General features: G+C 36.9%; 1 protein-coding gene across 2 annotated transcripts in view; it reads right to left on the bottom strand.

Moving 5' to 3' along the window:
- FAM184B (family with sequence similarity 184 member B) overlaps positions 1–12305 on the bottom strand; it is a 49573-nt gene that overhangs the window by 12171 nt on the left and 25097 nt on the right. For both annotated transcript variants that reach the window (XM_069793001.1, XM_069793009.1), the window contains exon 3: positions 8259–8369. In XM_069793001.1, coding sequence (XP_069649102.1) covers positions 8259–8369 — 111 coding nt within the window. The remainder of the gene's footprint in view (positions 1–8258; positions 8370–12305) is intronic.

The following is a 12305-nucleotide window of genomic DNA, read 5'->3' as shown; positions in this document are numbered from 1 at the left end:
TATTTGCCCTTCTTAAATTTGCCATTCCTAACTTCATAGCTGTGAAATTCTGAAAAACTGCCTTCTGCATAGAGGGAGCATGCATAATTAGGAAGGCCAATTAGTATTTTTGCTGCTGTATCTGACTTCCAAGTCTGCTCTTTTGCTCTGCCATACCTCCTGCAAAACCTTTGTCTCTTGCCTTTTCTTTTTGGAAGCATGTGAAAGAAGATGGTCTGTTTTCCAATTTTTATATACTTGTACTTTCCAGTCTTAGACAAACAGAATTCAAACTATGAAAGGAAGAAATTGGCTTCCTTAGAATTTCATGTGTCTTTAAATTATTCAAATGACATTACACACAGCTGCAAATTGGATATAGTACAGATTATAACCTGTGACCTCATCCTGTTCTTTCCTCTACATTAATACATGTTCTTTTTCTCTTCTTCAGTGTGGCGTTCATTTTTTTTTCCATGCATACTGCAGACAGTTTGTTTAGTTGAGGAAGCACTGAAGCTTTAGCTAGGTAAATAGTTGCTTGTAACTTCAGCTGCACACTTGTGGTCCTTTCTGATGCAGCACCACAAAAACTGGATGAAGATGTACTAAGTGGGCTAAGGTGTCTGTATCCTTCCCCATTTCATTCTCATAGCACTTTCTGGCATATTTTGTGTTACATAAGAGAATAGGAGACATGCTGTGCAAAGCCCTTACTTCTCATTAACTTCATGGCCACAGTCAGCACTGCACTGTCCAAAGGGAGATACTAATGAGCTATGCCAGATCTCTCTAAATTACAGGAATCCTTTCTGATGATGGCTAAATGTATTCCTGCTAGCTCAATGGCTCTGTTCTTTCTCACACTGGTTGAGCACGCTGGTTTCTCTCCTCCAAAGGATGCGTTCTCTCCTTTCCCTCTCCTGAGGCCCTTCTCCATTCCCAGATGGATCACAGCCCTTATTCATGTACTCCTTAAGCCTCTATTATTCTCATAGGTTTCCAGCACAGAACTGTGCTCTGAAGGCTCAAAATGCTGCAAACCACAGAGCTTCTATCAGTTCCCAGGGTTTCAAATCCTTTTGGAGAAAGGACATTCTGTACTCCCACTTTATGACCACAACCTCCAACTACATTGTACCTTGACTTGTCTTCACTTCTAGTCCCAATTTCTGCTTTTACCATTTCCTGGCACCTGCTCCCTTCTCTCTAGAACTTATACAAGTCTTTATGTCCCAGAAATGAATCCTGGTGTTAAAGAAGAAAAATGAATGTGAACCTTTTTTTTTTTGGAGACACCCACAGCTTAGAAAGAATTATTTCTACTTGATTGATTTGTCCTATTTTAATTGTTTTTTCTACAGAGCAACTAAATAAGGGCCTGAAAACATTGTAAAAACTTGCTCTATTTGGTCTGTTGGTAGTTTATAATTTTGAGTAAAAAGTTTGCACTCACAGAGTATCAGATGAAGATGATTTATTTCTATGTAAGCACAATTCATATGAAACATGAATGTTCATGGACTCCATGTGCTGCGGAGATAATTCAAAACCTGTTGAACACACACATCTCATGAGAACGTCATAACTTCCTTTACTAAATCTGGTTTCTGTTCCTCTGTAAGCAGCTACAAGAAAGAATTACTGTTCCATTTTTGAGTATGTTTACAGCTGCAGAACTGCTGTTCCTATACACAAGTCAGTATACTGTGTTCCTTCCATTTAAATAGAGTTTGTCCTTCACTTCAAATCCACAAGTCAGGTTCCTTTTCTCCAATTAATTGGTGGTGGTCATTACTATCATCACTGATCTCGTACTTCAGTTTCCTTTTGAACCCCTTCCATTGGCTTGCTCAGAGAGGGTCATACTACTATTATAATTAATGTGGGTTTCCTTTACCAGCTGGGGTAGATGTTTAGTTTATTGCATCAGTTTATTACTGATGTTTCACATGTTCTGAGATCTACAACAATATCTGTAATTTAGACATGACAGAAGTCTGCAAGCAAAGATGAACCTTGCTAAAAAGCTCTTTAGCAAAGCTACCAGCTTGGGCAGTCGACTTTCTCCTATTTGGTGGCCAAACCAAGTAATCAATAAAATTTCTAGTCAAATCAATCCAAAGAAAACATTTTTGAATGTACACGTCAAAATGAAAAATTAAAATATTTCCTCCAGACTGAATTCAATGTATTTAAAACTTAAATTATTTCATCATTTGCAAGGAGACAAATGGCTTTATTCACAGAACACAGGGGAAGAAGAGATGTCAGCGGTGGTTCTGCTTTGTGTGTGTGTGAGAGAGAGAAAGGAAGCATGGAGGCACAGAAAAACCAGGAAAGCAAGAGAGTACGTGTGTGTGTATATGAACGTAGCTAGGACATGCACCCAAGTGATGAAGGCCTAGGTTGTCCAATGAGAACTTAATATACAAGTGAAGAAGCGGCAACAGGTGACACACTGTAGCTCACCCTGTTTTATCCTATAACCCCATGACAAGGGAACTCTTTAAATGGTGATAAAGCTGACAGAAGAAAAAACAACACAACCAAGCCTAGGTCTCCCACACATCATGGAATGCTAGGTTGGTGGATAAGAAAACAAACATTCTTTCACCCAGTGCTTTGTGAATCAAGTGTTTTATTTTGTTCTCTTTTAAGTGCCAGAAAATGACAGATTAGTTTTACCACTTCTTAAACAATTTCAAACCAACATGGTACATTTGAATTTCACTGAAGCTATCTAAACAAATTGATTTGAGTTAGCAAATTTCAAAGAGCACCTAGCTGCCCCAAACTGTGAGTTTAAGTTACCTAATCATCCAGTCGTTTCTTGGCTTCTTCCTTTGTGTCATCCAACTAAACACAAAAAAACCTATCTGTCTGAACAAACTAGTGAAAAATAACTGCTAAATGTTATTCTTAATGAAAAACATTAATTGTCTTTAATGTGTCTGTGTGATGGGATCTGTGTGATGGGATCTATCTGTAGCCTGGATACACTCCAAGAACAGGCAGATGCCAGAACCACTTGCCAACCATACCTTTGTTTCCAGAGCTGCTGCAATTTTTATTTTAATTTTTTTTTAAATAAGTGGTAAATCATAAGATTTAACTAAATGGGCACTTTGGCTTCTGGTTATAGATAAAACATTTACTTTGTCTTAATGCCTATTGAACTCACCAATGTTTTCCTATATAAAGAAACGAAACACTGAAGCTGTTAGGTACTGCAGTTCCTTATAAAACTAAGCTTTGATGTGAAACACTTAATGCTGTACAGTTCCCTGTATCAGCTGATGTAATATGCATTAGCACTACTACACTCAAGCATGCATTTTTTTTCTGGGTTTCCTGAAAGTAAGCCAGTGAGTAAAAAAAGATGTGCCAGAAGAGTAGGCTGTATATTTTCTAATAGAAAAATTGGAAACAGGAAAAATGTCACCTGCAAATGTTGCTTTTGCAAATTAAATATTCATTTAGGTGGGGAAGATGAAAAGAGACTTCAGCTGTGGTCACAACATTTTAACCTTTCAGACTCTCTTCATAGACAATTATTGGTTCAAAGCACTACTAGCATGAAATATAAGATCATACTAACTAGAAATAGGCTAAGCAGTAAATTGGTAGCAGCAGAGAACAATGTAGTAAGAAATCAGATGGAAAAGTATTTCTGAAAACATTATTTTTTCAGTGATTTAGGGAAAAAGACCTACACAAATATATCAGGGATATAAATATACTCTTTCTCATGAATCCTGCTACTTCTAAGATATTAAAGGTTATGAAACAAACATTTCTATCCCATCAGGTTTCCTCCTCCTGTTTTTCAGTTAAAAGGGCTTTCAAATCACCAGTGCAAATCCTTCCCTGGAATATTTGCAGTGCCCAGGCATTTTTATTGTGTTTCATTACTTCAAAACAGATAGCCAGATCCTCAATTTGTAAAACCGGTGAAGCAACATTTAAGCCAATGAAACTATGCCAACTCACATCAGTCCAGAATCTATTTGGCTCCTTCTACTATTAACAGACCAGCCACATTGTTTTATAATGTCTCCCTGCTGCAAAAAAAAACCTCTTGAGAAAACTATACCTCTAATACCATTAGTCATTCACTTTTATCCACCAGAATGGCATAAAGTGGTCTTAAAGGTGCAACTAATACCTATCCACAGTATAAACTCTAGGCAACAGTATTTTTCTAGGCTCTGCTGAATTATTTTCAAATTTCAGGGTTATGTTTGCATTTGCCCTTTCTTAGGATAGCTGATTTTGTCTCCCACTGTCTTCCAAGTAAAGAAAAAAAATGAGTAACTATTTCTAAAAGATAAGTTTTGAAATATTTCAAAAATCTTTGAAGTTTCATTCTTTTCTAACCATAATTACTGTCCTTCTCCTGGGAAGGATGGCTTGATTCTTTTGCAGAAGTACCTCTCAGACTTTGAGAGCCCATGGACAAAAATACTGGGCAAGTATAAGGCCGTGCATGCCATCACAGTTGGCTCCCCCGTTTGACTTCTGCTTTGATGACTTTAATTCACTGTGCTTGCAAGCACTATGAAAACTTTAAGTCTATCTTATGTCTGCTCTCCCCTTCTTTTATTATTGTATGTAAGAAATGTGAAATCTCAAAGGCAAGATCTAAAGTTGGAATCAGATACTTCTGTATCTTTTAAGTAGAAAGATCTGAGTTTCTCAACACATTGCCAGGGGATGAATTTATATAAAAGACTTAAAACTGCCTTTTGATGTATTACAGAAGAGTCACCACAATTGAGAATTTGTTCAGAGAGTTAAAATACGGCACCCAAATGCTACAGGATTTTACTGATACTAGGATGCTATTACATCAAAACGGTAACATGGTACAAGAACTAACAATAAAATAATGAGATTATATTTTACTGTTGTGTTTAGGCTTATTTCACAGTTACTTCAGTTAAGTTCACAGTTAACTGCCTTCCTAAATTTATGGCAATTCCTGACTAGAAGGACAGGTGTGAACACACTAGGCACATCTCTACTGCTGCTATTTGGTGGTGCCTACAAGATCTCTGTCAAGGCTTTGGGCATTGCTGTGCTAGCATTGTGCAAAGATATATCACCTCAAGGTGATGCCTGCGCTTCCATTTTATGTACCTTCTAATTCCAGAATAGCCCTTTTAACACATGTTGAAGAGATCCTGTAGTGCAAAAGCAAGTAACTGGACAACTTCTAATGAATTAGCATTTGACTCAGACAGAATCTCACATCCTTCCTTCCAAAGGAGCAAACAGGTGTGAATCTGATTTCTTTATCCAGAAAAATCTTAGTAATACAGAAATGCCACTACTTTGAAGTGCATCCCCAGAGAGATGAAATTATGATGATTCTGTCTACTCTCCATAGTGTTCTAGCTATGTCAGCCCAACCAAAAATGTGCCTTATGCAACCAAGGAAGCTATTTTTAGATCTGAAATTGTATCCAGGTTAGAACTGGATTAGTAACAGCACATTGCCTAACCTTTCAGGCGGAAGCTCTGGACTGAGCCATTGCAAAGGTTCCCAGATGGGAATTATGCCCTCAGTGAAACATAATGTTGTATAGTCAATGGTGGTTTCTTGGCTGTGAATATTCACACCTTTATAGAAGTATTGTAAGTTGAAATTACTTCCCTGAGTACTGCCAAGTAATTGGTTCAGAAAGTAACTTATAGAGTACCAAGAAAAATGCAAAATTTCTCTTCAGAGGGAGCATCTCCTCCCTTTTAGGAGCATTGTTAGATTCGAAGATATTTTTCTGTCCTGAATGTGTGACTTCAAGAAAAGTAATTTGATGACTCACTGCCTCACTTTTTCCATCTGCAAAACCTGAACAATAATTGCTTCATGACATAAGACTTTTGAGACCTTTCATTGGAATACACCACCTGCATGCATATACACAATACTATGAGATCAGACAGTGTGCCACTACTCCTTCCTTCCATCTCTTTCCCTCACACCTCAAACTTTCAGGCATTACCTAGGGATGCCAGAATATCATGGTAAATTTTCAGCTTTGAATGGACTAAGTTATTGTTGTAGAAATATATACATCTATGGGAATTTGGAAAAGAATAAAGACAACAGATTTCTAAGAACCCATGTTTTGCATTAGGTGCAAAGAAGTCACTCTGGATAGGTCCAAGTTGGATTGACCTGAAATTCTCTCAAAGAAGAACCTGCAGAAACTGTGGCATGCAGAAATGTGTAATGAAAACTAAAAACAGGATTTAGCTAGAACTTTAAGAACTACACTTAAATTCTGTATTTCTAAGACTAGGAAATGGATAGAATGTCAGAATCCAATTGTGATACCAGAATGGAGCAATCTGTTTTACAGGAGAAATGAAAGGGAAAAGGCCATGCTGCACTCAAAACTAGTATACAGCTAGTACAGCATGAATGGGAGAAAAACAAGGTGTTACATAGTGAATGACCACAACACATGCCCTGATTGCTGGAACACGTTGCACCAAGCAGGAGTAATGGCATGTGGGAAAGAGGAAGCGGGTAGGAGAGGGGGGGCCAACATCTTGCTTAGTCCCCTGATGAGCTTATCTGTCCTTTTTCTGTCATCAAACACTCAAAAAGAGCTTATTATGGCCACTCAGAGTCTACAAATGCCATCTGAGAAAGATCTAGGTCTTCAAATTCTGTGGAGTTGTTCCCATGCAAACTCCCACTGAACTTCCTGGAGGTGAAATTGGTTAAAATCAGTGAAGATATAAAGCAATGGAAATCATAGACGGCCACTTAGAACAACAGTGGCTATCTGTAATTCAGTAGTTCCACAGTGTGAGCTACTTAATTCCTATTGTTCGTTACTTTTTCTTGAACTAGACTGAAGAAATTTTGTATATTTGGGAACATCCTCATTTTGCTTAATAAAATCTTGGAGCCTCAAAACATGGATTGGCAGGAAGAAAAACCAAAGAAATGGGTGAAAAATTATCATGGTGAAAACATGTCCATTCACCCATAATCTCCCAGAATGAACAATCACAAATAATTTCATTGTTCTTCTGAAAAAGGTACCAAATGCAATGATATACTTGGGGTAGAAAAATAAATGCAGCACTGAGCATCATCAGAACTTTTCACTAGGGCACCGATTTCAGTTCTGTTAAAGCAGTTGTTTTATAGCTTATCCATGAGATAAAAGTATCAAAATGTTTGCAGGCAAAAACTTCACGTGATCACACTGAAGAAAAGGAAATAACTTGTACATAACATTTTAAAGCAGATAGCATTTGCCAAGAAGAACCAAACAACACAAAGGGGAACACCTGAGAGGGAGAAAACGTGTATTCACAGTTGTCAGAAATTTTAAAGGTGAATTGTTTACTTGAGTAAATAATTGCCTTGTAGGAGTTCTGCTTTTGTTTTGGCAGAAAATTATTTATCCAACCTGTTATGGCTTTTCAAATAGTGACACTTTCCTGTATAATATTTTGGTAGATGTCCTAATCCAGAAAATTTGCACCACTTGGCTTGCAACTGTTACATTGCAACTGTATACATTACAGCTGTTATAGGTAGATAATCTAATACTAACACATCTCAGGTATTTATTTCCAGATTAATCCATGTCTGCAGATTTTCATTATGACTTAGGTGTAACCAGAGTGGGGAACAGTACATAAACTATGACATCCTCAGAGCTACTTTGGGGTCACAATGCTTTCTCTATTTCATTCTTGATCTTGAGAACACAGAGGGAGGCATACCTAACTACTAATATATACTCAATTACTGCACATTCCAACCTGCTTCAGTTACCACCCTTCCCATCAAGCAGGCAGAACAGAAACAATGATCTATTTGACCTTTTTTCCATTCAATTCTCTTGCTCAAGAGACCAACCAAGCAGGCCCTTTTACATGTCTACATACACAAAAAACTAAATCAGCAAGTCAACAAGAGCTGTGAGGAAGATTCTAATCTCCCTTAGCTCTGTATACAGACTAACAGTCAGAGTCACCATCCAACCCTGATGTACCCAAACTCCTCATCAAAAAGCCTTAGTATATCTCCAAAGAGTGATATATGAAATTTATCAAAATAAATAGGCTTGTCAAAATCTTCATAGATGTTCAGAAGCAGTAATTTCTGTTATTTCTATCTAAAGTCCTTGCATATTTTCCTGAATGACAGTCACAGCAAATACAATTAAAATCTAATCAAGAATCTCCCAGGGAGAGGAAAAATGAAGAGCCCTTTCCCTACTGGGTTACATTTATGCCCAGTTTACCTCAAGTGAAGAGTTTTGAAGTTTCCCATTTAGGACTTCTTTCTCTTTCTCTAGTTGCTTTTGTTCACACTCAGATTTTCTTTTAAATTCCTCTAGCTGTGTCTGGAGCTCCTAAAGTAAAAAAAAAAAAAAAGAAAAAAAGAAAAAAAAGAGCATGCAATAGCTGGGACAAAACATGCAGCATGAGAAAGAAAGAACATTTCTTCTCCATTACCCTAGATAATAGAGCAGTTTACACAGTAATACATGTACTGCCTTTTAACATCACTCATGTATTATTCAATCAAAGATGTATTAAGAGTTTGGTGTGGTTCTTTCTAATACTAGTGTTAGACAATACAGCTCACATAATCCTAATCTTCTACTGAAAGCTTCCCTGAGGTGGAAAACTGTACAGCATCAAGAGTCAGACTGTTTTCCCTTGAGTGGTATTAGCATTCAAAAATAATTTAGTATGCAAGAGTCCCCACAAGATCTGAAAAAACATAAATATACATTGACCATATTAAACCAGATTACTAACTAATGGGCAATTAGTGGAAAAGGGCATCAAAAGAAGCACTATGTTATAGCATCCATGAAGAAAATCCCAGTGAGGAAGTAAAAATAAAATAAAATAAAAAATTGAAGACCATATTATCACCTTATTGCTGGAAATAGTTTTTGAAAAATCCATGATAATACCACTTCCAAGACAGTGACCAAGAGCTTGTAGCAATCGTTTGTAGCAAATGTGAGCAATCGTTTATCGCAGAAAGACTGAATGTGCAACTTCTAGAAATGTCCTGAAGTGATATATATTACAAGCTTATTAGTGTGCTTGCTCTTCCTATTTGTGCCAATTTGCTGACTCAAAAAAAATATTCTACCATATTTTCAGACACCACAAACAAAGGAAAAAGAAAAAAAATAGCAATTTAACACCTCCCCCATCCTGTACAGCGGCCCCCACCCCCATTTTTATAGCACAATGACTTAAGAATTCAAGCTAACAGAAGAAGTACCTAAAAACTAAGAAAGTGATAATCATTGGGAGGATGGCATGATATTAGGAAACAGAAGCCCAAGCAATACTGACCTCTTCCTTGCAACTCATAATTAAATAAAGAAGAATACATTAGCATTTCACAGTTTAAAAACAGGAAAACTCTTAGGTAGCAATTAAAGGATGGAATCAAACACAGAGACATGAATATCACAAGGGAGAAATTAGCTTTAATTCTGACTGTAAGAAAAGGAGAGGATATAATGGTCTTTTTGATTAAAACCTGAAGATCAGGTGTTTGCAGCATTCTCACTGCAACTCCACTGACTTCCTTCTCTATATCTTAATTTTTCATCTGGAAAATAGATATAACACTTCTCAAATAGCTGTTACAGCCCTTAATTGCACCAGAGGATATAAACAGCATTAGTAATGAAAAAGACTGTAATTTTATTTACGTTTTACTAACTCAAGATTTTTCTGATTTAATTAATATGAATCTCTAAGAAGAGATGGTTAGAAGCAATATTTATTGCCTATAAGCAATAAATGCCTACTGTTATGCCTTTTTTACTAAAGTGTTTGATATTTAAGTTTGATCTGACTCACATAAAGAGCTTCAGCCTGGTATCATTTTAAGTATACCTGTACGAACTTATTCACATTAAAGAATACACTATATAAAAGGCAAAATCCTTTTCATAAGGCTTATACTTGATAGTGTAACTGTGTAACTTGAAGAAATGCATCTTCACATACTGATCAAACTGAGCACTTCCACAATCAGATAAAATAATTTACTCACACAGGTTCTTTTTGAGAAATGAGATTGCATAACTGTATAAACTTCAGCAGTTTCATAGGGCAGAAATTAACTCTTCTGCCAAGCACTTAACACAGTTCCTAGTCTCCAGAATCTAGAAGGTACTATGAAGCTCAACATTTAGTGATAGGAGCTGCATGCTTTTTATGACTTCACAACTTGTCAGCAAGTGATTTGATTATTCTCAAGTAAATGTTGAACTTGGAAAGGTATAGCAGCATTAAAACTGGGAAAAATGGTTAGAAGTACATTCTTAGCACCAAGAAGGGTCTAAAGAATGCTTGACCAGTAGTCTGTCCAATTCTACAAACTGCTCTAATCAAATTTTTTTCTGTCTACAAGATGTCTGACAAACACAAAAGTACTTTAGGAGACAGAAACTAAATTCCTCCTTAGTTTATGCCCAAATTTAGCAAACCACTTGGGCATGCACCGAGTTGTAAGCTTCACTAAGCATTAAAACGTGCTTAAAACTAAACACGTGTTTCAAGGTTTTCCTCCATTTGAATAGAATTCAGCTCACATTTAGGTTCCTACTGCACAGAAACACTACAGACTGCAAATTTCCTGAAGCCAAAGGATTCAGCCACAGACAGCAGTTGTGATGAAATCCTTTGAAGAATCTCTTAAGCCAATCGCTGCTAGTGCATACCGACAACAAAAATTACAGCTCAGCCACTCACACATCGAGAGAAGGTATTGCTTAGTTAACCTGCCTGGATCCATGAGAAAATTAGCATTCTTTCTGACTAAAGTTAAATAAGGACACATATATGCATGTATTTGTAACTAGTTGTCACTTCATTGGTAACACCTGCTCTCTGAATCCATTTACCAACACTTTGCAGAATTAGATCCTCTGCCTAAACAATGCAAAATTTTGATTAAATCAATGTATTTGAGTATTTCACAGCAGCAATCCATGGAAATTTAAGTCAGAAATTGGAATACACCTACAATACATTTTTCATCGGGAAATATATTAATCATTCCAACTGTCACAAGCAAAGCATGCAAGGATAAGTGTTGCTAAGAAGGCAGTTTATCACATCAAGGATAAATTCACCTTTCTGCCTGTGGAGCTTTTCAGAAATACGTCAGCTTGACTTTTTTTTTTTTCTTTTTTTTTTCCGCAGTAAGACCATAGTGAGAAAATCCTTGCATTTTATGTTAATTCAAAGTGCCTGAAGTGAGGATAATTCAAATGATGTCACTGTGACCAATAAGATTAAAACCAGATGAATTAGAGCATCTATAAATAGAAGAACATTCCTACCTTCTGCATTTTTTTCTTTCAGCTTCCATGAAGTTTTAGACTGGCTTGATTTCCTTTGCATGCTTCATTACAAGATCTTCCAGTCCTTTTAACAGCTATTCCTTCAGACAAATCTTTTCCTTATGGGACTGATGCTTGCCTTTACAAATCAAGTTCTCTGTGTCTTCTACTCATACCCTCTTTTTACATAACTACAATTTCTACAGTCCATAAAACACACTAGCTATATAATATAATAAAACCAGGGTAGAATTCTGGGGTTGCAGTATTCTATTTTGTAGGGAATATGCTATTAAGGTGGATATACTCCATTGAAAAATACTGGCTTTATGTTAGTTAACAGTGTAGAACTGTTGTGATTCAGGGCTGTATGCCTCTTCTGCAGCCTAGGGATGGGGGGCAGGGGGTTCTGTTCTGGTTTGAGTTTGGGTGTGTGACACTTCCAACCATGTAGGCTTCCCCAAGGACAACCTTAGTTCTGTGAAACAGCACAAAGGACAATTTGTTTTTTGTTATGTCTCTGATGCCAGGTCTAATTTTACAGAATGCTAGCATAACAATATTCTAGGAGAACTGAACAAATATAGAAAAGATTCGAGGCTGGACAATTGTTTAAGGGGAGACATTGTACAGAGGGAAGTCTCAGGATACATACATTCCTCATTGTACTGAGTTTATTCCTGGTATTATTTCTGCATAGCTTTTCAGAGTAAGTGTCTTCTATAGTTAAGAAGGATAAATCAGTATTCCAACTTTACCTCAACAGAGAAAGTCTGCCTTGGACCTTGTTCTCTTTAAGGTTTTGGTTACAGAAGAAGTTGAACATTCTGCCCTGGTCTAGCTCAAGGATGTCAGTAGTTCCTCTGCTGTCATTGGAGCAACTTATGTACTTCAGGTTATGAACACAAGTCAGTATTCCACTGGATGAGGTCAGAGATCTTGGAATCTTACAGGATTGACTGC

Source organism: Haliaeetus albicilla, chromosome 1 (genome assembly GCF_947461875.1).
Source record: "Haliaeetus albicilla chromosome 1, bHalAlb1.1, whole genome shotgun sequence".
NCBI lineage: Eukaryota > Metazoa > Chordata > Aves > Accipitriformes > Accipitridae > Haliaeetus > Haliaeetus albicilla.
Note: the sequence above shows the minus strand (reverse complement) of the source record. Positions and strands in the feature narration are given on the sequence as shown.